The sequence below is a fragment of the Acanthochromis polyacanthus genome, chromosome 9 (genome assembly GCF_021347895.1).
Source record: "Acanthochromis polyacanthus isolate Apoly-LR-REF ecotype Palm Island chromosome 9, KAUST_Apoly_ChrSc, whole genome shotgun sequence".
In the NCBI taxonomy this organism is placed as follows: domain Eukaryota; kingdom Metazoa; phylum Chordata; class Actinopteri; family Pomacentridae; genus Acanthochromis; species Acanthochromis polyacanthus.
The window spans coordinates 21,881,647-21,908,536 of NC_067121.1; the positions used below are offsets into that span (position 1 = coordinate 21,881,647).

The 26,890-nt window shown below is 40.8% G+C and overlaps 1 protein-coding gene across 1 annotated transcript in view; it reads right to left on the bottom strand.

Annotated features, from left to right (window-relative positions):
- agap3 (ArfGAP with GTPase domain, ankyrin repeat and PH domain 3) overlaps nt 1–26,890 on the bottom strand; it is a 128,312-nt gene that overhangs the window by 46,853 nt on the left and 54,569 nt on the right. Inside the window, 11 exon segments of the mRNA XM_051952843.1 lie at nt 2,171–2,254; nt 7,224–7,379; nt 7,647–7,714; nt 7,717–7,773; nt 12,091–12,225; nt 13,522–13,552; nt 13,554–13,594; nt 13,597–13,663; nt 16,661–16,746; nt 20,039–20,126; nt 22,635–22,693. Of these exon segments, the coding sequence (XP_051808803.1) occupies nt 2,171–2,254; nt 7,224–7,379; nt 7,647–7,714; nt 7,717–7,773; nt 12,091–12,225; nt 13,522–13,552; nt 13,554–13,594; nt 13,597–13,663; nt 16,661–16,746; nt 20,039–20,126; nt 22,635–22,693 (872 nt within the window).

Here is a 26,890-nt window from a genome sequence, read left to right on the forward strand (position 1 = left end):
TACCCTCACTCACTATTTTTACAGTTAACAGGCAGGGGTGTGGGGGTTGTAATTTGGTCTGATGGGGTGGGGGGTGGGGGAGGGGGTGGTTGGTGGTAATTAAGCCCACATTGAGACTTTGATCTCCTTGATTGTGCATTTGACTGACCTGGAGATCAGCTCCTCACATCACCTCCCCTCCACCTCCAACCCTCCCAGCACATCTGTAGCCAAACTGCCCCCTCCTCTAAAGAATCCTTTGTAGATAAGAGGAGAGGGGGGTTTATATCTTGCAAAAGTTGCAGAGGTACTGCCATGAAACTGGCGCCAAACTTTAGCTGGCAACTCCCCGAGATGCACCGTATGCCAGTGGTTTACATCATCATGAAGTAATAATCTCCTATGTTGGTTCTGGAGGCATCTTTAGTGATGTACACAAACACAACCATCACATTCCCATGCAGAAGGAATGCAACAGCTTTCCTTTTTTTTTTTTTTTTTTTCACATTTTCAATTCTCATAAAACGTTTTTGTCAATCACATAACCATCTACCATCACCCAGAGGTAGGTCATCTGATAGGTAGTGTAGCTCTTAAAAAAGCACAAAGCCGGTATTTTCCTGATTGAGCGAGGGCAGCTCAGAAGCGTCACCCTGTCATTATGGCAGCTGGACCAAAGCCTTGGCAATTTTCCTCTACGGGGAATTAGGAGGACTGGCTTCAACATTTTCAAAAGAAGGACATTATCTTCTATCACTTGCAGGTAAGGAGCATTAATACAAGGATGCTGACCCATTTTCAGAAGCTCTCATATAATCATGAGTGATTACTAATCAATGTGTCATTACTTGTCCTTGAGTTATAGCCAGAGCTTTTAGAAATGATCCTTACTCAGACACTTCATTCACTACTTCATAAACGGTGCTGTTTACTTCAGCGTGTAAATACATAAGAAGGAATATGATTACGGGATTTTTAAAATCACATCAAATACTAAGAAATTCAATGAGAAAGAATAAAACCAACCAAAAAATGAGGCTAAAATACTTTGAGATGTGAAGAGAATTGAACAACCACTGCGTTGTCAGTTAATTCTGTAGCACGTTCCAGATTATTGAAATTAGTTCAAAAACAAATTGTCAGCATTGAAGAAAAATGAAGTCTATTAGGAAATCTGATGAAATTTTCCCCTGATTATGGCTGTCTAAGTTGATTATATGGATGTGCATGAATGAACTTTGATGCAAAAATTCTACTGCACAAATTAGACACCAATAACAGCAATAACACTTCCACTACAGCGAAATGTTTCATTTTAATAGTGTAATCCACGATTCAAAAGTAGGATTACTGTGAACGTTGATCACACGCCTGGAATCATCCACTTCCAAACTGACTGACACATAATACATGAACCAACACTGGAAAATAAAAGTCTAAACATTTGTTTTGCTTATGCTGTCTGGTTTGCGTTGGTAGATTTGTAAAATCAGTTAAACAGGAATATATTTTCAGTGAAGGACAGTTAGAAGCACAACATGTTTTATCTCCAAACACACGTCTTTTACTAAACATGCATTATGCAGTTTATGATGTCAGACATAAACAAGTTGTGCTTTCAACATTAGAAAACAAAACAACATATTTTAAACCTATATACACGACCAGTTCAAAAGTTTGGACACACTTTCTCATTCAGTTGTTTTTATTTCATTATTTTCTACATTGTAGAATAATGTTGAAGACGTCAAAACTATAAAAGAATACATATGGAGTTATGTTGTAAACAAAAAACTGTTAGTCTTCAGTATTAATCTACAATGTAGAAAATAATACAAATAAATAAAAAGCATTGAATGTGAAGGTGTGTCCAAACTTTTGACCGGTAGTGTATTTTCAATTTCATGTGTGATTTCGACAAATGGGTCATAACTTGGTAGTAGTGGCCAGTGAATTTGTTCTTACATTGGAGTATTTGTTTTGTTGCATTGTGTCGCCATCTAGTGGTTAAATTGCCACACAACTGTCCTCAAATCTAACTGACTTTCGGGATAGCTCATCCTTAAGAACAACTTTACATGGCTGCATATGGACGTTAAACAGAGAAGAACACCTACCAAGACAAAAAAGGAATCATACTTACCCAAGGAACTGTGGGAAAAGTAGGAAAAAGATTAGTAAAACTGCTTACCTGTTTGATAGGAATGGCCCTTCCACTGCCTATGCTGTCTGTTTTACTGTCAACGCTCTTTGCCTGTTCACTGGCTTTCCGTGACTGCAAGAAAACAAGAAACTCAGTCAGAAACTGAGGCGTCACACTGAGGACGAGGCAGAGTGGGAGTTGCTGGGTGTGAGGTGAGATTTTGGGGTGTGTGTTGGGGAGTGTGTGCGTGTGCGTGAGGGAGAGAGACTGGGGGTCAGAGGGGGAGGTGAGGGGGTTGGTGTTTCTGAGGCATTTGCAGTATTTTGTGGAGAAACTCGGCGTTGCAAAATAAAAGTTTAAAAAAGAAGCTCCAAATGAACAGACAAGCAGACCAGCGGAACAAACAGCAGTAACACCGACGTGCAAGTTAAAAAAGAAAAAAATCAAAAGAGAACAAACCAAGACCACACTAGACACATCTCAACACAGAGGAGACCAAGGACGACCACACATTGAGTCATGACTCAGCCCTGAAACCCTTTGGGGGGGGATCCTTCCCTCTGTTTGAGACCCAGAGCGGGCCCTTAGCGGACCTGCAGACCAACTGCTGCTGCTCTACCCAGTGTTGGATCAGCTGAGCCTTTCGCATAGTCACAATGGCTTTTGTAGCACGATAAATACGTTAAAGTTCATAACAGGTTAGAGAGGAGAGAAGGGAAAATGGTTATTTGAAAGAAGGCTTTGGTACAAGTAGGTTCCTCCAACCTTTGACCTGCAAAACCTGGTAGGACATGAAATCATTTTGCAAACGTCAAACGCTTTAAGGGTCAGAGAAGTTAAGAAAAAAAAACAATATTAACATTTCTGGTTGTTCCTGTGGAGGGAAAAATGGTCAGACAGGGAATTTTGCTTTGAAAATAAATCATTGAATCAAAACCTTCCCACCCCAACACAAATAAAGAGATGAGGTACAGGCAGGGACAGACATGAGGGTGTATGGTCTCACTCAGAACATGAGAAATGTCCAGTCACCAATGGAGAAGAGGTAGAGTCTGACTTCAAGTAAACCAACTCTGGCGTTTATATTTTTTCCAACATTTTATTTTTTTATGATGACTTGTTTAGCTTCTATACAGACACCATACAAAGCAAGTCACAAATTCACTTCAAAATATTCAACAGATTGAGCCAAACATTGCAGTTCCCACAAAATATAGGATGAACAATAAAGGCATTATTTCATATATTCCTTATATGTATGTACTTTTTATAGAGTACCATTGTAAATAAAATACAATACAAGATATACAGCAGTCTATATTTTCGTCAATCCGTTCATGATAGAAAAGCGATTATGCACGAGTTCATAATCTCTGTACCAAACCTAAAGTGAGGAAATGAAAATAAATAAATGAATTTTAAAAAAACAACCGAATGTGCAAAAGTAAATAACTTAAAATAAATAAAGAAAAGCAGTTGTTAAGTTTAACTACATTCATACAAGTCGGTGCAACCCAGTTTCATTTGTTGGCAACTTTCAGTGTAATATCCCTCTGTAACACCTCAACACCCTGATGATCTATGCTAAGTTTTATGAAGGCCTTCATAAAATTCCCCCAAACTACTCTATTCTAAAATACCTGTATGAAAATACATTTATACCACATTTTCAGTTCCATCAATACTCAATATGCCCTGGAAAATAAGGTTGAATCAAATAATAACAGACCAAATGAATGTAGGAAAATCTAAAAGGAAGAACAAAAAAACAACTTGGCACCTCTAGTCCTTGAGTCCTCATTTATGGCAAAAGGCAGTGTGATGTCATGTTAAGGAAACGTCGTGTCCTTTGGGTGGCTGGATAACAGTTCCAAGAGTGACTTGACTGTACAGCGTGTTTTTGTATGGCGTGTCTGAATGAGAGCGAGGGGGTTTGGGGGCGTAGGGGGGTTGGGGGCAGGGCAAGGTGTGGATGGGGGCATTTCCAGAAGAGTCCCTACAGTCTGTCTCACGTCGTGATATTTGACAGTCTACTTTGAGCGCACTCGCGCACTCAAATGGACTCGACTTTAGGTTGCGTACGACGCAGAGTCCTATGGTTTCCATAAGTTCTACGCATTACCCTGAATGCCATAAAGCACTGAGGGTAAAGCAGCGACGAGCTGTAAGTCCTCAAACAATAATCTCCTCTATCAGGATTGGCAAAGCAGGGGGACTCTTTATTTTTTTTTAACCATCATGCTCTTCTAATTCGGAAGGAGTTGGAAAGCCCTTTTTGTTGAAGAAAGGTTGGAAACAGAAGCACAAATCTGCAAATATTAAAAAACAGTGTCAAATGGTTATTTTTTTTTATATTCGTTTTGTTTATGTTTTGTTTCATACGTGGAGATCCAGTAACAAGTTCAGGGACTAAAACATGAAATGGGGAACACTGAATGGCAGACATTAATAAATGGGTTGAATGAATGCGATGAATTAAGTATAAAAAATGCCATAATATCTATCTAAATTCCTAAACAGTGTGCTTTTCAACACAGAAAGGGACAGACGGCCTGAAGACTTCAGGAAACCACAGACAGATTACAAAACAGATCGTTTAGAGTTATTGGCCATGGAAGCACTAGGAAAGAATAATGTGTACTGTGCTGACACCTAGTGGCCGACGACAGTTATGGTCAAAATTGGCTTGAAATGATTGTGGTTGGTGGAATTGATTTGTGTGGGGGGTGAAAAGACGGAGTGATAAGATCTTCTGATGTAAAGCTTTGAGTTTAATCACTTACTTATGTAATTCTTTAAAAAGGATTCATCTCTTCCAAGGGGCTTTTTCTAATACACTACATCTGATGTTTTTGGAGCCAGATTAAATTTGGGCCAATGATCTGAACCCAAAAATAATTTGTTGCAGTCTCCAAAACTCGAAAAACTTGCAAAGAATTTTTCTTAATTTCAAGAGTCCCAATGCCGGTGCCATGAATGTGACATTTGTTGCTTTTATCTCCGATTCGTAGCTGGACTGGATCTTGCACGTAATAACTGAAGAGAGTCTGATACGGATCTGTCAGAACTTGTCTACAAATGACATTAAGGCATACTTTCTTTCATTGAGTACTTCTCTTGAAATCTCAAAATCAAGCAGAAAGTAAACTACTTACAGGAGTGTGGCTGGACAACATGAACGGCAACCTGCCGTCTGTCAGTGCCTCTGGCAACACAGAGGTCATTTTATTTTGGAAACAGACAAAGCTAGGAAAAGGGACATCCTCGACGTTGTTGCTGTTGTGCTGATGAAATATTTTCTCTTTCTGTTGTTTGGCAAAATGGCAAAAAAAAAAAAAAGGAAAGGTTTTGCACTGCGAGTCTTCCTCTCCCGAGCCCATCGCACTCTTCAAGTGTCACTGAAGAAATGTTGAGATCGCCCCGTTAACCTTCCGTCCCCTTCTCCTTTTTCTCCTCCTCTGCTTCCTCCTCCTCCTCCTCCTCCTCTCCTCCCTGACCCTCCCTCCTCCCACCCTCGGCTCGCTGCTCCTCAGAAGGTCATGAGCTGAAACTCCCGCTCGGCTTGCCACTCGGGCACCCACACTGGGTAGGTGGCGTGCTTCGGCATCTCCATGACGCGGACGGGGAGAGGCTCATTTCTCTGGTGGACATGGTTAGTCACTACCTAGCAGGGGGGAAGGGAGACAACAAGGGGAGCTAGCACACAGCCTGTACTGCTCGGAGGCCACAAAGCCTGCGGCTCCCACAGCAGCTAGGGGTAACAGGATGAAGGCGGTAGGAGAAATAGAGGAGGGGGGAATAGATAGGAAGGTTAGAGAAGGAGTTAGTTAGAAAGAGACAGGAGAGAGGAGAAGGTAGGAGACAGAGGTCAGGGGGAAAACAGAGGAGAGAGGGAGGAAAACAGGTGGAGGAGAGGGGATGTACCAGGTAGGAGTTAGGAGAGGAGTCATCTCACGTAGCCTGATCTCTGTCTCATAAAGCCCACAAAGTTCTGGAGGAAGAAAAAAAAAAAAAAACTTCAGCCGGAGAGTTGGCTGGGAATTTGAAAACGCATGGTGGGTTTTCGCAGACAAGTGCTCTGCAGAAGTAAATTTGAAGATTTCTGATTTCTACAGACCTCACTGAGCTTGAGGAGACTCAAGTCTGGCTACGCAAGATTAGGAAAGGCTTAGCAGCAAAGAAGAAGGCTGGTGTAGGAAGAGAGAGAGAGAGGAAGAAAGAGGGAACAGGGGTACTGGGCAGAAGAAGAGGGCAGAGGCTACAAGTAAAAGACAAGCTTAGGACAGCTAAGGAAATTAGAGTGGTTAGTGCACACATATGCTATTGGTTAGAGCAAAGGGCAAATATGACAGGACATGGGGTAAAGAGCAGGCAGACAGGGGTCGGGATACTGGTGTGATAGTCAATCGTGGTGAACGAAATTGAATGTGAGCCAGATCGAGTGAGGTGAGGATCAGGGGAGTTATCTAGATTCAGCGAGATGATTAGAGGGCACTTAGAGCATTTCTGTCTGAAGCTGGGGAGGTGGAGGTTGCTGGCATGCGTTTATAGCAGCGTGTAAACAGGCCATAGGCTGGCTGTGGGTTTTTAGTTTAGCTTGGTCGGGCAGGAGAAGTGGCATTGGCGGTTTGCTGCTGCCGTCTCTCCCCAAAGGGGAAGTCACTGCAAAGAAAGGATCTAGCAAACATAAGAGGGGTGGGGGGAGGGAGGTCAGAGATTTAGACAGCGCAGAGAGCCCAGTTTGTTATGGGTGAGATGAGAAACTCAATCCATGTGCACTCACTACATCCAATTAGAAAAGAAAAAGGACAAGAAAAGAGTCGATGTTTTTGTTTTCCACAGTGCTTATCTTTGATATTTGCTTTAAGGTTTTAATTGTTGAAGCAATTCAGGGATCTAATACGATATTTGTTTAGTCTTTTCTCCTTTGCCCATTGTGCTGTGTGAACAAGACGCTGTCTTTGCCTGCATCGGAGGCAGGAGAGGTGGCTTTGATGCATTTTGAGCTACCTGTCTCCCTCTGGTGGAAAAAGTGTGCTTGGCAACATGCCTCCTAGTAGTGTGAGTGGGTGTTGCTTTGCATCAGCTGTCGCATACTTACTGTGAAAATGTTGGAGCGGCGCTTTGACTGCTTGCGGATGGGCGTGGGTGTGTTGGAGGCAGCGATGGTCTCAATGCGCATCTCCCGCTGACTTATGCTGGGGGTGGAGGGAACAGAGGAGGAGTAGTCGCTGAATGCACCCCCACCATTGGCCGCCTGGGGAGCGAGAGAGATTAAGAGGAACCGACAGAACGAGAGGAAAAGGAGGGAGGGAGAGAGGGATTGTAAAGAACAGGGAATAAAAGCAGGTCAATTTAGGGAAAGACATGAGGTGGACCAGATTTCCCACACTGAACAATGTAAGCAATCATCAAGAGAGCAATTACATAAACCTGGAGACCTGCTTTTACATAATCGCATGAAGAGTTTAAGTATGTGATAAGTAAGTAAAACAGAGCGTGGCTGTGAACATTTGGATCTTACCTGGTTAATGTGAACAGAGGGGATGGATGCAGCGGGGACTGATGAGTGGCTGGGAGAGTTAGGGAGGATTTGCATGGACCAATAGAAAGCTGCTGCTTTTTCCTCATGGCCACAACCTTCTGGGCAACTGAGGCAAAGACACAGGAACAGACTGTTACCTGATGCTGTCAAATTATTCTTGGAATAAATAATTTTCAGACAAATACAGAGAGATTTTGGGGACTGATGATGTGAGAATCATGCAGCTGATCACATTGATCTATTCAGAGACAGACGGGGAATGTTTATTATCTCAGATGTGTAAGAATGTGTAGCAGCTACACGCTTGCTACGTAATCACAACAACCAGGTCTAAGTTGGAGATTTTTATTTAGAATGTGCTGGGGTTACTTCAAAGGTCAGTCCCACATAACATGTTAAATTTGAAGTTGTGATTTTATTTGCAAATTAGATTTGTGACCACAAACAAGAATAACTAGAAATTTAGTTTAACACTATTTGTCAATGTGCCTATTTTTCTGCATTTACAATAGACGACAACTGTAACCTAAATTTAGGACTTTTGTGCTTGTACATTTAAATTTATTCATATATCACAAGGTGTCAAGTCTTCTCGAAAAAAAACAAAAAGTAATTTTGCTTTTTTGTCAAAAGAACAGCTCCAACAACACACATTATCTAAGTCACCTCGAGCAATTTGGTTTTTCAGTCTGGTAATGAGGAACGCTCTGCTTTGCATATCTCCAGGGGGAAAAAAAAAAACTCTATTTCTAACACTAGTAATCATACAAAATGATATCTTGGGGATTTTTTTTTTCCCCCTGTCATTCACTGAGTTCTACACAGTGATGCTGGCCAAATGAGACTGCTGTCGCCATGTGAACAGCCAGATTTGCCATGCAGTTGGTGCAAGCCGTCATTTAATTCACGGCACACTCGAGCACACAGCACACTCGACTGGGTGGAGCGGGAGGGAGGGGAGGAAGGAGGCGATGCTCACGGCTGCGTGACGCGAATAGCATTGAGGGAAAGAGAGATGATCTGAAGTTGCGTTGACAGCTGGGACCATAACGCCCAGCTGCCTGCTGCAGCATGGCAAATACACAGGGAAGGCGAGAGCGACTTCTCCAGACAGCCAACACTCCTTCATCCCATTTAATTATTTCAAATTGGCTTCAGGAAGCAATTAAGGCAGGGAGGGAAGACAACGTGCCTGCGCATCAACAGCCGATGAAATGCAAAGTGAACACTGCGTTACATATTCAGATGTTTTCTGAAGGGATGACAGCCTTTCAAAAGAAGCTGCAGCCTTGGGGGATAATGCGCCGGAGTTTGAAGCAGCAGAGTTTCCAAATAACAGTTTCATGACTCCAATTATAGATTTAGGGAAAAACTCCAAGTTTCCAGATATTTTCAAGTCCATATAAGAGGGAAGAGTGCATGTCACCTTTTAGACAGAACTCAATATGAACTGGTCTCTGGCTTAGAGCTCCACATTTGTATGCACATCCTATACCATGATTTTACCTTGCATAATTAATGATAGCAGTGGTGGCAACTGTATTTTAAATACTACAGTACTTTACTAGTAGCCCAGGGTGAGGAGGAAAGAGAAACAACTGTCATACTTAGGGCATTTTAAACACAACTATACTCATGTTTAACAGAGTGAAGCAAGAAAAATGTGATCCAGCACTATACGCCGATCTAAACCTTCTATCCTGGTAAACCTCGGTAAATAGTTGGCTGATCTGGGTGGTCCTCAGCTGGACCTTCCATGTGGTCACTGGCTCCCCTCTCCTTTAATTCCATGTTTGTTTTTGCATCTTCAGCACCCTCACAGCACACATCCATGTACTGGATGCATTGCTGATAAAGCTGACTTAACACCCATTGTTGTCTCGTGCTAGTTTTAGCTTTAATAATTTTATTCGTTTTTTTAAAATCTTTTGTGTGTGAGCGCCCTGCTTGTTACATTTACGAGGGTACAATTATTACTGAATTAACCAACTCACTGTTTTGCAATTATAAATTGTGCTACATTTAATCATTCCTCTGTAAAAAGTAAGAGGAAAACTTAAGTGCTTATTCAAGTAACTGTCAAAAATCCTGTAATCTTTCTGACATACTTGGCAGTGCAAATTATTAATGTGATATGGGGCCAGGTTTTTTTTAATGTTGGCCTAGAATAATTTTGATCTCAGTTAATGAATGCAGTCTTTGGTTTTGCCTGGAGTGAGGCCAGGGAATAAGGGGATTAAAGTGAAGGTCGTCTACAAGCAACAGAATAGTCAAAAATGTCTATTCACAGTTCCTCAAAGCTCAGGGGCCTCATTTATAAACCTTGCATACGCACAAAACAGGGCTAGAAAGTGGCGTATGCCACTTTCTACGCAAAGGTTGTGATTTATAAAAACAAACTTGGCGTGAGAATGTGCGCACCGGTGCGCCAACTTTGATGCTTGCTTAAGCACATTTTGGAGACAGAGGGAACGGCAGTGCCGGAGAGTGAAGTGGTGAATTGAAACCAGATTGATCTCAAACCTTTATTGTTATCACATATTAGACTTGTAGAGCCGGATAATCATAAACCCTCATTGTTGTACATGTTCATATAGTGCACCATTCGGCCTACGACTGTATTTGCAAAACTAAGTTCATATATCAAACTTCCATCTTTAAATGATATAATAGAGCGGTGAGTGGCACTGATTGATTACTAATTTGGAAAAGGCATGTGACAATCAGTCCAATCGCTGATCAAGCGGATAAATCGCGGGTGACAGCCGTGTGTAATGTGGCACAATGGATGCGCTGGCATTGCTGGAAGATCACATTAAGAATGGAGAGAGATTTTAGGAATCACGGGGATTTGCCCATGACAATGACTGGTTAATAAGCCGATTCAGATTCCCTAGAGCAGTACTCTTGGATCTATGTGCTGAACTGGGCCGTCTTAGACAGACCCACCCGCCGAAATCACGCCATCCGGTACAGACACGGGAGCTGACGACTTGGGGGTTTCTGGCGACACCGGCTCCTTCCAGCGGGAATTGGCCGACAGGTATGTGTTTTATATGAAGAATATATGAGGTTACATTTGTTGTCTAAATCCCGTTTGGGTCTGATATACAGTTAAATGATGTCCTTTAGGTCTGGGATATCACAACCATCCCTCAGCGCAATAATGCCAGCTGTTTTGGATGACATTATAAACATGACCAGTCAATACATCAGGTTTCCTTACACTGTGGGTGAACAGGCCAGCATTAAACGGTAATTTGTAGCAATGTCCGGTTTCCCAAATGTAATCGGTGTAACTGACTGCACTCATGTTGCTGTAAGGGCTCCGAGTGAAGATGAATTTGTCTATGTGAACCGAAAAAATGTACATTCAATCAGTGTACAAATTATTTGTACATCGGACATGATCATAACAAATTTAGTGGCAGGGTGGCCTGGGTCAACACATGATTCATTCATCCTGACGCACAGCAGTGTAGGGAAAAGACTGCAGGCCGGCGCTGTAAAATGCCATGGATCAGCAGCTTATTTATATACAGATACATTCATGAGTTACTTTGCATTGACCATTCATGGTAAAATGTGGGTGTGTTGTGGGCGGAATGTGAGGTGGATCCACCTGTGCAATCTTCCAGCTAGTGTGTGATTTATCAAGAAATTGCATGCAGCTGTGCTTGCGCAGTTTTATAAATCAGGGGCGAAGGGCATACGTACATTTCGTATTTTCGACGTACGCAAACTTTAGTATGGATCCTACGCAATGTTTTATAAATGAGGCCCCAGGTCTTTAAACTGGTTGCTATGTGTGAGCAAATAGTCGCATGTGAGAAGCTGAAAGCAGTGATTTTTTTTGGGCACTGTTGTATTAAGATGACCCATGGGACTATTAAGTCATCAAAAAGTTCACATTTACACTACCATTCAACAGTTTGAATGGTATGTCCTCATTGCTAAAAACATTTCTTTTTTCAATTAAGATAACAGTCTAGACATTGTTAGTGTGGTAAATGATTCTTCTAGCTGGAAACGTCTAGTTTTTAATGGAATATCTCCATAGGGGCACAGAGGAACATTTCCAGCAACCATCACTCCTGTGTTCTAATGCTGCATTGTGTGAGCTAATTGTGTTGAAAGGCTAATTGATGATCAGAAAACCCTTTGCAATTATGATAGCACATGAATAAAAGTGTGAGTTTTCATGGAAAACATGAAATTGCCTGAGTGACCCCAAACTTTGGAACAGTAGTGTACGTTCTGTCAATTGACTAACTACGATACAGTTCAGGACCACCAACGATCAAACATATCTTGTGCTGAAATCTAGAACAAAGGTGGGACTGATGTATCCTGCACTCTTAAGTCCTTTACATTCAAGCTTCATGACTGATCCATTTGCACTTTTACATCTGCTTCCTCTCACCGTCCTGAAAGACTCTCTCCACATTCAGGCCATAGGTGGAGCAGGTCTCATAGTATGTGCAGCGCTTCAGGTCATTTGACAACTTTCTGGCCCGCGAGTCGTCGATCACTCTGGGGTTGGCAGCACTGATTGCATCTAACAGGACAAGGTGACAAAAAACATCCATCAAACATGTTATTTGACCAATGAGGCTGACAATACACGTCTTAGAAAGAGACCGATGAAGGAGTCTAAAGTTTATACTCACATTTTAAAAGCAGACACTGTAGTTTTTAAGATAAGTTTGTAAAACGTAAGTAAATGGAACCTTTGTTAGGAAGCAGCAAATTAAAAGGCATTTGATGTGTTTATCATTTAGTACAGTGTTTAGTGGAACAGTATGTGGGATTATCTGTATCATGATCATAGAATTAACAAATATATGTGGCTCATTGATGATTTTTTAATAAATATTATATTAAAAAAAATTTATACATAAAAAAACTTTCCTTTCGAAACTGTCAGTAGTTTCAAAGGAGAGTTATCACTAAAATGATGTTATTTGTCAGAGATAGAAGCTGTAGAAACAGATAGAATTGTTGGATTTTTGGAAAATTAAACCAAATCTGAGCATACAACTATGATATTTATCAAAAATCCTCATTCTTCTCACCTTATTTATGAAAAAACTGCCATAAATACACTGTTTGTGCTGTAAAATAAAATATTCTGCGCTTCTCGTCACAACCGTAAAGCCATTAGCTGCAAGGAGCAACCAAATGACAAACACTAAGGGACTATTGGGTTGAACTGCAGGTTGTGTTTACACAAAGCAGACAGACAAGTATGAAAACACATTAGAAATCTAAATAGTAAAACATTTCTAGTATGTAAAGCCATCATTTCTTTTTCCTGTATAATAACACCTGTATGCACTGGGAAAATGTGCATACATTCTTGTAAACAATAACGAAAGAAACGTAATTTTCATGCTTCCTTCCTATATTATATATATTTTCAGTTTCTTATGCTGAACAAAAAACCTTTTCAGTTCTCTCTACTCCTGCCCATGGTTGTCCTGTTTCATAGAGGTGTGACACTTCATATTGCAGTGAAATGAGCCACAGTCAGTAAACTATGTAAGAACCCAAAGAAATGCTCAGAATCTGTGTGGAGTTCAGAAGGTTAACAGCTGTTAGACAACAAAGAAGGCAAACAGAAGTAAGCTGCTATGTATCAGGCTTGCTACATGGACAACAATTTCTACCAGTTCATTCTTTCTGTTCTTTTCACTTGCTGACAAAAAAGAAAAAGTAGCAAGTTGCCTGATGTAGCTTAGAAAACATATGACAGTGTACGAACACAGAGTATTTCTTGCTGCAAAGCTCTATAATTCCATTATACAGGAAGCAACACAAACACAGGTATATACATATCAGATGTAGAGCAAACACCTTGTGTCCACGAGGACCATGGGGACCTCAGCTTGTGTTCCTGTAGCTGGATAGGCGCAAGAAGTAATTTAGACTGTCTGGAAGCTGATCTCGTCCTCCAGGCTAAAGACGAAAACCACCGCATCCACCCAGGCAGCAAACTGAGGACAGAGCAGACGCAGTGTGTTGAAGTGCTGTCAAATATAGCTGCTCATTATGGCCCATAGGAATATTGATGCAGCTTTAGTTTGTATCACAACTGCTGATCCTCTCAGGAGACAAATGTGCTGTGTGAAGGTACAGGTATGGTTTTGTGACACTGTGTGTGTTAATATGAAAACATGTCTTAAACAGGGCTGAACAGTAGATTGGTGGTTAGCACTGTTGCCTTGCAGCAAGAAGATCCCCGGTCCGTGTCTCCGGAATCATTCTGCATATTTGCATGTTCGCCCTGTGCATGCATGGGTTTTCTCCGGGTACTCCGACTTCCTCCTTAAATTCCAAGAACATGCTGAGGTTAACTGGTAACTCCAAATTGTCCATAGGTGGGATTGTGAGTGTGATTGCTTGTCTCTATATGTAGCCCTGTGGCAGACTGGTGACCTGTCCAGGGTGTCCTCTGCCTTCACCCTAAGTCACTCACAAGATAATGGGTGGTTGAATGTCTTAAAACATGTCAGGAGAGGAATTCCCATAGACATTCTTTTCCTGATACTACAGATCATCCTATCATTGTATTTCACATAAACAGACAGAAGGGGGGCAGTGTAGCAGCATCATTGGTGTTTGCTTTGAGGCTAAACACCAGCACAAGGTGGAATGACGTGCCTGATTAATCATTACTACTGAATCCATATTCTGATTTCTGTATTCCCACTGCCATCATAATGTAGGAATCTTTCTTATCCTCTGCAGCATATACATTCATAATCCCTGCCATAGTTAAGGATCATCTGGGAGAGAGATTTCCCTGGAGCAGGGGAAATCAATCGTAATCACCACCCGTTGTAGGAAAGAGGCTGAGGAGAACCCAGAGTAGTAGTAATAGTGACAGTCAAGACAAACTATTCTCCTGTATTGCCCTTTTCTTCATTCAGCTTTCACATTTGCCCAGACCCCTGTAGGGATTGAATGGCAAATCAAGCCTCCGAGCCTCAACTCCGCTCAGCCTCCTGTGAGTGGGAACATAATGGAGGCCTTTAATTATGCCACTAATTATACAGGCGGCTGACAACTGAGCCGAACTCGTTTCTATTCCCTAATCTCACCGAGCGTAATGCATGCGTAAATCGAAGCTTTGCTGCGCCAGGCATCAGTAGCTGCTAAAACAACTGCATGGTAAATTTACCAGGAACATGGAATCCTGTGAATGAAGCCACATGCAGGTCTGTGTCTACTCTCCAGGGCTGGGGTTTGACCCTTCGGCATGTAATTAAATCTGACTTTTAAATTTGTCTCTATACAAATCCCTTATCAAATCTATTTAGGTTTAATATTAGACACTTTTTACCAACGAATTGTATCACTACACTATATTTGTAAAAATATCTTTTGTGTAGTGCAAAGTAACTAAGTCCATTTAGTCAGGTCCTGTACTAATTAAGTTTTTTTTTCTCTGAGCTAACCCAGTGGAAATAAATGATAAACACCTCAAAGACATAACAACCACTCTTTAAATTGTTATGCTAACATGATATGGAGCAACATGAGTAGTCACATTTGTTTTAACTCTGTTTTGCTCTCCACCAACTCCACAGAAAATATGCTGCATTTTAGCTGCTAAACACTCCACCATGTTTGCAGGTTAGTTGCTCACTTTGTCCATCAGGTGTTTGGTGTTGGATGGGTAGCACACAGCTGGTGAAAACTCCCAAAATTAACACTCAACCTGTAGTGTGGAACCTTTGTCTCCCCCTTCTGGCAGTGAGAGTAATTACACAAACACTGTCCATGTTTGCTTGTGACACATGTATATCTGACTGTATATTGTTATATTTTTCATCCTACAATCTTTTCCCTGAAGGCCAAGTTCTTTTTATCTGGATCCTTGTTCCTGTATCCTTCTCTGTCTTTGTCGCCAAGGCTGATCACCGCCTTCTTCACCAATCACTGCTGGTTGACGTAAAAATACTATTGGTGTACCAGTGAAGGAATGTTTCCACAGAAACCAGATTCAAAACCCTGATATACAGGGGAATACAGAGAGATTTACCTGCTGCTGATAGGTTTAATTAGTACAACGTAAACTTATTTATCAAGGGATGGAATGTACTGGATGTTCATTTATTGGAAAAGTCCTTTACTCTCACTTTAAATTCTGAGCTGCAAAAGTAAAACAATGTCATAAACCTCTATGGACTTGTCATTATTTGCACTTATTTCATAAATTTCCCATGTAGCTGTCAATAAAAATACATTTAATAGCAGCTTTCATTTTTGTGTATTATTAACTAAGTTTATTTGCCACAGTTTAAGGTATTTACATGTGTAGTTCCATGCTACTTTATAATTCTACTCCACTATACATTATATTTTTTGATCCACAACAGTTTCAAAAACTACAGCTTGTTTATTTGGTGTTGTATCGACATATACAAAAGACAAATGCGTAAAAATAAATATTGTTTTAGTCTCAAACCATACAATTTCTCAAGCAACGTGAGAAAATGATGATACTACTACTGTGCAATCATGCTTAAGTGAATGTTCGTACTAATCATAAAGTCTTCGACTTCCTAAGGTCAGGACTTAAAATGTTCATTCCAATAAAGTTCTGACTGAGCTGTAAATGAGAGGTAAGATGCAACAGTTTCTGGTTAAACACTGGTAATATCACCAGCATCTTTTCTACTGAAGACTTAAAGTCCACCATAGATGAAACAGTGGCTCCATCACTCTTCACATACTAATTGGATGATTAGGTGTTGTCCCTTTGACCACAAAAAACGATTTTGGCTCAGCTTGCTCAATGATCTGTTGTTGCTTTCGGTAGAACAACCGCAGAGTGCTGTCACACTGCTCCAAACAGTCCCGCAGAGAAGTAATGGTCTGTCTCTAAACAGTTTTCGTCTGCAAGACAGTTTGTGGACACTTTCTGACCGACACATCTAAGAGCCTCAGAGTAAAGAGACATTTTTAAAGATCGGCAGGATACCTACCTGCAATTCTGGAGGCCCTCCTTCATCTCTGATCAGAAGCAAATAGCTCTGTCCGTCCACAACAATTTCTTTCTTGAAACGTCCACCTGAGGAAGAGACATTCATTCCAAGAGTTTAGTCCAAGGTCATCCTGACATGTTCACTCAAATTGGAAATTGTCTGCTCGGGTGTAATAACTAACCACCAGGGGTCCCCAAGAAGAAAAACACTGCAGACACATTTCACACTCATTAAGTAGAAAAAAATAGGAATGTGCCAAATAAACCAAAATTCAATATCAAAGCACAGCTTGACATGGCTCATAAAAGTTTGGTGAGATGCATATGAGTCTAAGTGCAGCTTCTCAATTTAGACCTCCTGAATGTTGTGTTGTCAGAATCACATGCCGACGGGAAACCAGGTCTCTCTGGAGCCAATTATGTGGGCGAGAAATTGCCATTTAGCATATCTAATGCACAGCTGCTGAGAGAACCAGTTCAGTGCCACCGTCACAAGTCATGGAAAGGCTCAACTTTTAGTTCGCAAACACTATCAAGCAGCAGATTCAGTCTCCATCACCTCACCGCGTGAGCACCAGCGGCCTTGAGGATTGGTTTTCACAACATAACAAAATTGCACTTACGAAACCTTAAGACAAGATGAATAAATTCAAGGTGGAAAGGAAGCAATGGGAAATAAAATAACAGTCAAATGAAATTGTCTTTGTTCTGACCTGATGTGTTTAAGGTCACACCATGTCCACGGGACAGCAGTGGGAAGCTAACACTTAGCCATGCGGCCTTGAGTTTCTCTACCCTTTCCTTCATTCCGTTTCTAATACAAATACATTTTCCTTGCCGCTAGCAAAGCTGGCTCCAGATAAAGAAAAGACCAATGGGAGAACCATGCAGTAAATTAGATTTTGCATATCATTTGAATGCTTTGCGATCCTGTGGAGATTAAAAACATTCAAATGAGAAAGCTGTGAGGCTGGAGATGGCCCTGGGAGTGAAAACAGTGTCTTATGAATACGAAAATATGCTGAGAGCAATTTGACAAAATTGAATAATGCAAAAAATTTGAGAAGGTCTAGGAATGATGTTGAAGTATAAAAAATATGATGCTGAAGACGGCAGATGTGCACATACAATGACGGCACACCTGTTAGACTAGTCGAGGAATTTCAAAAGCTAAGATCTTCTTATGATTAGATAATAGTGTCAGAGTTCATGTTGTTGAACAAACCTATTAAGAACTACAGAGCTTGCACCACAGAGGAGCTATAAGGGCCATACAGTAGCCGAGCCCTGTAATTTTAATAGGCAGACAGTTTTCCTGTGTCAGCAAGCAATACATATCCACTTGAGCCACACTTCCACCCCTGTTAAGACCACTTTAGCCCGCTTGGCAAACAGGGGATTCTCCCAGCCTTTTGCACAGACTCTCAAACCCTGCTTGATGCTGGTTGTGTAACAGAGAGAGAGAGAGATTCATGAAGCACCAGCCAGCTTTTTATTTTTTATTTTTCACTGAAGTCTCAGAGCTTTGGAGATGCAGACAAAGGACTGAGAAGCTATGCGTCTGTATGTTTGAATCCTGTTTGAAAAGCGAGAAAAGATGGGGAGGATCTCATTACACAGTGTGAAAGAGCAGATCACAACAATACAGACCAAACCACAGATTTAACAGACGACATAGTTTGCATGGAAACTGGCAGCACACGCACATACGCCAGAGCAGATTATGGAAAAGAGTGTCGAAAACCAGCGTCTGTAATGAAAGCATATGGCTCGGTCGGAATTTGAAGCAAACATTTCAAGTTACATAATCATCCAGGATGCTGTTGTCTTTATTTAGAGCCGAGCCAATACAATGCATCCAAACAGAAAGCCGGTGCTGTGAATAAATAAGGCAGACCAGCACACTCTTCTTCCAGCATGATGAAAACCGATTACAAATTATCTGAAATCGAGTTCGAGTTCAACCTCACATCAAAACAGGCGACTACTAACCCTTCACGCAACCTGCTGGGAGACAGTAAGTTGGTAGGCATGGTTAACACGCAGTAAGCATACTCTGCTTACACGGAGGCTTAGACCTTGACACAGAGCCACAATCCAACGGAGCTCCATCCGGTGTTGCCATAGCAACACACCCCAGTACCTTTTTTCAGATATCATAGCAAAAGCCCAGGAACAAAACAGCGAAGAAACAGCCACAGCTGAACCTTCCACTGCTGGGCGATGCTGCTGCAATGTAAATACTCAATCTGGAGTAAAGCCAGCGTTAAAGCACATAAGAGACAAAAGAGAGGCTGAGCAGCTGCTATTCATGAGACAGGTATGCCGTATCACAGCGATCTGCAGCGACGTAAAGAGGCACACGGACATATCTGAACCGACATGTTTCCCTGATTACAGCGACAAGCCCTCTTTCTGTTTTTCCAGCATTTCCACCATTGATTTCTCAAGGACTAATTAAGCTATGAGGATTTTTCTCCCTTGATACAGCGAAATGCCAGAAACTAATTATGCGCTTCATGTCTCACCCTCACTATAATTACACTAAAATGAAACACTGCAAACCCCTCAAAGATCACCAGTTAACTCTGGGTTTGCCAAAATATCGGCGGGATTCTGAGAGCAGGACGTACCTTTCAGGCCCGAAGAGGGCATTCTTGTGATGAATTTTCTGATGAATTGTTTTAAGACGGCATAAATAGAACCTTAGAAATGTGTAAAAATTGGCTTTAGTTTATTACTGCAATAAAAACTTGAATGTACAGCCCTGCCAAAAAAATATTAGTTTAGTTTTACCTTAAAGGGCCAATTTACAAGAAATGTTATGCTTGGCTTTATCTTGTAACTTTTAGTAGAGGAAAAAATGATATAATTCCAAAAGAAACTACAACAATTACCAGTCTAGACTTGATAAAATCCAAGACAAAGCATTCTAATACAAACTAATTAGAAAAGTACTCTGACAAGCAGCAAACAAACCAGCACCGTGCTTCCTGTAAATATCCCCGTACACTCCTTCTAATATGGTTATCCTTCTGTGCAGTGTAGCAATACGCGCCAACATGCTTGACTTTCTTCTCATGAAAAACAAAAGAAACTAATTTACCACCCAGCAGCTCACTGCATAATTTGACTTTGACGCTTTTGAAACACAACACAACTAATAACAAGGATTCTCCTCATTTGCGAGAGGCTAACATTACAAGGTTTAAACACGTCGGCAACAATGTAAAATATATGACAAGCTGGGAAGAGCATCAGCAGGGTGACATGAAGGAGCCTCGGTAAACTGAATTAATCTTTGTGTTTCTGTGTCTTTGTGTTATCTGTCATGTTTGTAATCATCTCCTGACCTGCAACACCCTCAGCAGACGCTTACCTTCGGGAGACTCCTCCTGCACATATGTGCCTGTCAAGTACCGATGGACCAAGGCGGACTTCCCGCTGGACAGATTTCCCACAATGCCCTGCAAGAGCAAGAAAAAAAATACTGTTATTAGTGCTAAGACACATAAAAATACTTCACTCCCTGTCTCCAAAGTTCTAAAGAGGAGAATTAAGTAAGAACTTCAGTATTTTTCTCCTAGCTATTGTTTCCAAGGTCAAAACAGAGCCTTCAAGCTCAGTTATAATAGCTTTTCAGGTTTCAGCTCATTATCTGCAAATGGTGTGTGGCCAACAACAAAAACACTGCATCCAGACCTACACCATATCCTCAGACAGAAGTTTGGAAGCTAATTTCATTCAAAAGTTTTTTTGTTTGGCTGGCAAGCATCAAATCTGAACTGTACAAGTTTCCCTAAATGCATCATCCGCCGCAGCTTTGAAAATAATTCTTGCTGACAGCAGCATTACCATTGGAGCGCGACAGATAAACCGAAGGCTGCCATTTTGGGTTATATATAAATATACTTATAGTGGGGTATACGTCAGAGTCTACGCATGGAGACACTCTTGTGCGAAGAAGAAGAAATGTTTAGGGTATTTATTTAAAAGATTCTCTCCATTATCCAGTTCAGTACACTCTACTGTACCTTGATCCTGACACGAATCATCAAACCAAAGAGATTTTAAAATCTAAATCTAAAAATCAAAGTGCAATTTAATGTGCAATGTCTACAATGGCTATTAACAGGAATATTAATATTAGCATCTGCAGCTCTGGTCAGGCTGTAATTATCACACAAAGTAACTAAACTCACACAAATGAAAAGGTGACTCAGTTTTCTCTGTGATTGATTGTTTCACTGTAAATATTCCAATGAATTGACACCAGCTGCTGCCGGGAGGGTGGAAACACTACATTTCAGGTGTGTTTAAGAGATGGTGGACAGGAAAAGAAACTACATTTGGGTTGTGGTTAAGAAACAAAAGCAAAAACAACACGGTTTGCTCCTCTACATGAGCCATGTTAGGTTGAAACATTATGTGCAAAGTCCTCTTTCCTCTGCTTCCTGTCCCTGGTGTCTAGACCAGACCTTACTGCAAGTGCCTTCAGGGCGATGCATGACAGAGGGTGGGCTGATGATGCCAGCGTGTCTGGGAAGAACAAAGGCTGCAACATGCCTCATCTCCTCCCTCTCCCCCTCCTCCACCTCCTCCTCCTCCTCCTCCTCTACCCACCATCGCCCCTCTTCTTCTTCAGATCATTAGTGGGTGTTAAAGTCAGGTACGGTTCTAATTATAGGGAAGTTTGAGGCACAAGAGAAAAGATCCGTTGAAGGCCTTTCCCGGCCAGCCCCCCTGAAAAACTGAAGCATCTATGTATCATGAGGTACCCCAGCACAATAAAGGATGAATAAGCTGGAAGTTAGTAAAAGTTGTAGGCCGCGTGCGGTGAAGGCTATGAGTCAACAGAAATCGACTGCGAGCGTACCACAGCACCAGGGTCCCCGCTGTTTAACCGCTTTCTTTGTGACCTGCTGCTAAACAGGCCTCGTGAAATCAAAATGCCGTATCAGCACTGCTCCACGTTCCACTAAGCTTTCACTCCTCTTTGAAGACGTTTAGCTCGGATCTGGAAACACGAAACAGCTGATGATAAAGAAAAACGCAATAAAAGAAGCTTTGGCCCCAGCTAAGTCACTATGACGAAACAACAACACCGGCTCCCTGTGGCAGCAGATGTAGTCGAGGTTTCCTCAAGCGATTGCGATCATTTCAATTAATCCGCAGGAATTGTTTTGACCCCAGTTCCTTTCATTATTATTGCAGCATGAAAAAGAAAAGTCTGATTTTGCTATCATATTAACAAGTTTCTGAGACTCATGACCAGTTTCTTTTCAGCATGACCTTTAGAAACTCTTTGAAAGTTTTGAAAGGAATGATCGCTATTTTGCGACACTTATTTCAGTCTCTCCTGCTCCATTTAACACACCCCTGCCAATTAACACCTCAGAAACACAGAAAGAAGCAGACGCAGTGGAAGTGTTTGAAGCCAATAAAGCAGGTTTGTCTTTGAGCTCTCTGTGAATCCTCCCTTTTCATTTCATTGAAGTTTTCCCCTATGCAAAGGTACGACAACAATGAATTCACCTAACACTGAAATATTACATCCACCGGCAGAACAGTGGACTGAAGCTTTTCAAGGCCGCTACTCTTTACGGGTGGATGGCATTGAATCGTGTGAGCATGTTAGCTGTGCATTTGGCAGTGTCTGTGTGTGTGCTTCACTGGCGGGTGGGATCAGACCCAGGATGTGTCACTGGTCTAGCCCAAAACTGTCACTCATCTCGTGTCCTGGTGCAAGCCACCCTGCATCTCCATGCCAACACATCTCATTAAAAATCACCCACTACGTGCCAGGGAGAAGTCCAGCCAATTTCTCAAATGTTCCCTCTCATGTGAAATGCAAAACCAGTCGTACATGGACAGAACATGCTTTGCCACTGACATTTAAATCCATCAGTAAGATGAAACCTCTGAGGTTGAATTAAGAGTGGGGCTGTTAGGAATATTAAAAAAAAGTTACTCACCACTTTCAGCTCTGGCACTGACCGACTCAATGTCCATTCCTGGCTGTTGACGAAGGAGTCTAGAAAGAAAAAGACAAATAGATGGATGAATAAATAATGAACATCAAGCAGCACTGAAAGGTAATCTGTTTAATATTCCGTTTGGCGCCGGCTGCAGATAAAATGGCATTATCAGTCCTTTTCCACTGGATGATGGTGAACTGACATTACAGCTACAGTTCATAGACTGTCTGTGGAGTCTGCAGTGAGTTTTATGATGACTGCTCCAGTTTGTCATATAGATATGACAAATCTTATCTACAATCAGTGGAGGTACAGTCCGACTTACTCAGCGATCAATTCCTGTGATACATTCTTTACAGAATGTCATTTCGCTTAGTTCTTTCTCCTCTCATTTTTTGAATTTCCTGCACACATGATAACAGATGTGACTGTGCCATAGTTTAGTGTAGATTTATAAAAGCATATAGGCTTACAGAAGCAAAACGGCAAAGAGAAAATATACATTTTTAACAAGAAAACTTCAGCTGTTATTTGTGCTCTTTAGTATGTATGAAGTAGAGTATGAAGTGTGATCAATCAACCAACTGACTGACAGATAACTAATTAACAATTAGAATTAATTATTTCCAACAACAGTTTTAATATTCAAATCATAATTAAAATAATTTCCCATGGCAAATTGAATATACTCATAATTCTGGACTGCTGTGTTTGACATTAAAAGCAGTTTGAATAAACCCAACTATGGGAAACTGTGACAGACATTTCCTGACATTTTCTAAATCAAACAGTTCATCAAGTGAACAAGCAGCCAGCTAATTATTGGTGGAATTATTTACAGCCCTGGAAATTAATTTGTTCATTGTCGTTTTGTTTACACATTTGCAAATTCATAAACACGCAACTGCAGAGAAGGACTTGTGAAACACCTGTGGTTCAGACAATCTATGTGAACTATTTCAATATAAGGTTTCAAAATAGTGCAATCTCGGAGAGGGATTTAGCTAATCTGTTTTTAAAAGCCAGCTATTATCAGGCTGCATTCAGCTTGTTTGGTTTTCCAGTGACATTTCCAGACTTTGACTAGATAATAGTACTTTGAAAAAGGGCAGTGGGGAAGAGCACTATAAAGAACAATGCAACCCCTGAGAACGAAAAACACAAATGACAAGTCCACAAGCTGTGCTCGTTTCCCACAGAGATGGAGTACACAACTATGTGTCATAACAACTATTAGAAGAAAGACCAACTTCCTGATATGGATCACCGTTTTCTCAGCATCTGAATCCCCCAAGAAGATGTTATCTCCAACATGGGCGTGTACACACCTCGTCCCCTGGCAACAAGCTGTGTAATACCAGATGACCCCCCCTTCAGCATGTCTAAACCATAACAACTATTGCATCCATGCACCATCATTACTGTAAGCCTACTCGCTGCATCAATAGTGGTTTTCCTTTGTGCCCCAGGCGATGCTAATATGAAGAGAATGACAGCATAAACATTAAGGTAACCACTGCTGCTATAAGACACGTTTCCATTTTCTCTCCAAATAATGCTAAAAGCATGAATGACTCATAGCCAAACAGATCTGAGCCAAAAATGCCTTTGCCTACTACAATTAGAGTAAAAAAAAAATCTCCAGCTAAAATGTTTACTTATTTCTGACCTCCATTTACAGAGAGCCCCACGCTGCTCTGGATGTCTCACTTGTTGTGGGTGAGGAGAGTGCATCCCGAAACAGAAGGGCATTTCACCGAGCATTGTGTGGAGTAGAGTAGTCTTTAAACAGCACGCCTCCTGTTAAGCCCTCTTAGTGTGGGTTTGACATGTCAGAACATGAGCAAAGACATCCACCAGTTTAAACCAGCTCCATGAGATAAGGCTGTTGCCTCATTTTCTTTATACTGTGTGTGTGTCTGTCTATGTATATATATATATATATATATATATATATATATATATATATATATAGGGATGTAACGAAATGCTCAACTCATGAAACAATATGAAACAGGGCTCACGATACGAAATAAAGATTAAAGAAAATTCCCAACAGTAGGATGTTGTACAAAAATCTCATTTTCTTTATTTTCTACCTTATGCAGACATACAAAAATAATCCTGCATCAGTACAAAATAAATGCTCTTTGAAAAAAAAAAATTGTAGTTTTTTTCCCCTTATTTAGACTACAGTGCAAATACAAACATAAAATCTCAATAAAAAAGTGCTTTGTTGTTGTAACAATCAGGATAACTACATTCTTGAATGAAAAGGAAAACAAATAGCAGTCCTAGGAGCTGCAGTCTAGACCTATAAATGTCTGAACTGTGAACTAGTTGTACTCGCCGCAGTATACAGCGAACTGTAGCGGCATATTTTGCACACGGTTTTTGTTTTATCCGCAATCTTCTCACCGTTCTCTCGTCGTTTACATAGGAAGCCACAACCGATTTATTTGACGAAGGAGCATCAGCTAATTCCTCAACCTCATCTTCCTCCGTTTTGAAGCGAGTGTTTTGCTACAGTAGGCGAGGAGGGTCAAAAATCATCAGTCTCAGTGGTGCACGGCGCCCCTTCGTGTTTTTTATTTCGTGCGTCTTTGAATTTTATTTCGTCATTTTTTACATCCCTAATATATATATATATATATATATATATATATATATATATGTACATACACACAGGTTTTTTGAGACTTATGCCAATTTCGATATGTGGCAGAAAACATTCTGATAACCAATTATCGGCCGATTAATTTAAACAAATTTAAACAAATAATGAATAAAATAACTTTGTTTGGTCGCTTAATGCTTACAACAACAAAGATATGATTTACAGGCAGAGCATTTTAGGGTTTTACAATATTTTGTCCTTTAGTATTTGTCTAACTTTACAACAGAGAGCAATTTTGAAGTACAAAAACATGCAACAACACATCAAACCTCCGGGAAATTATATAACCTTAAAAAAGAATCAATCTATAAATGAGTTATGAAATACATCTTGCCTTGTACTTCTTGTTGCTGTAAATTAGAGGTAGGTTATATATATATATATATATATATATATATATATATATATATATATATATGCATATGCTGTATATAAGCAGCATAATGGTTGAAGCTACTGGCAAAGCATTATTTATGCGGCCCTCTGATGCCCTTTAATGTTAAATCACATTTTCTCTCCTCCATTATTTTCTCTGCCATGAAGCCATGACTCGCATGAACCAAAATAAAAACCAGAGACGCCTTTCTTAGATGTTAAAACCTGTCTTCTTTGACAGAGCTGCATTTAAAATATGTAACAGTCACAAATCGTCTGACACTAATGTTACTCCATAACAACATACATTGTGGGTTGCTGTTACAGCCTGTGTCGTGGTATAGTATTTTCTGACAAAGTATAACTAAGAGTGACATCATGACGGTTGCTGAAGATGGATAATAATGATAATCAACTTTTCGGGCATGGTCATCATTCTGCGCGACTTGGACACTTAGCAGCATTTACTGTTTTATGAGAAATTAAAAATATATGGGTGTTTAATCGGCAAAACTCCGGCTGATAACGATTATTTTGAAAAGGGCTATGATCGGCCAATAGACTCTGTGCACGATAGCATGTGCTAGTTCCGGTTGAAAAACTCCGGGTGCTACAGTTACTTCCAGTCCCGCTTACAGCGCTGTCAAAATGGAAGAAGCCAGCAGTACACTTTACTTTTCCAGATGCCTAGGCAACTTGCCTAAAATTTCTGTTGACGATGTTTATCGTCTCGTTGATGATTTTTCGTCAGCTCCTCAAAGCAAACGGGAAAAGGGATTCAAATTTTATATATCCCAGTACACATATAACTTTGAAGGTAAGTGGCATCGCATCCTACATAACTAGCGCTAGCTTAACTGTAGGGCTTGCCAAACATGTACCTTATTATTTTATTTTCTAGTATTTATACATTACTATTTTTTGCTTAGTTAGCTACTAGAATCCACTTTACACTTTAGTCTTTGGTACTTAGCCCGCTGCGCTTCAGTTGCGCTTCAGTGTGCCGCCCGCGGTACACTTTGAGATCTGCATAAGCAATTTGCTAAATGTCTGAAACTGCAAACGCGATTATACAAACACTATACGCCGATGGAAAGCTTAGATTCTCATGAATACGCCGGTATAAACCACTTTCAGACGTGATTACCACAGCGGGTAATATAAACACATTTGTGCAACAAACAACGAATATCCATCCATC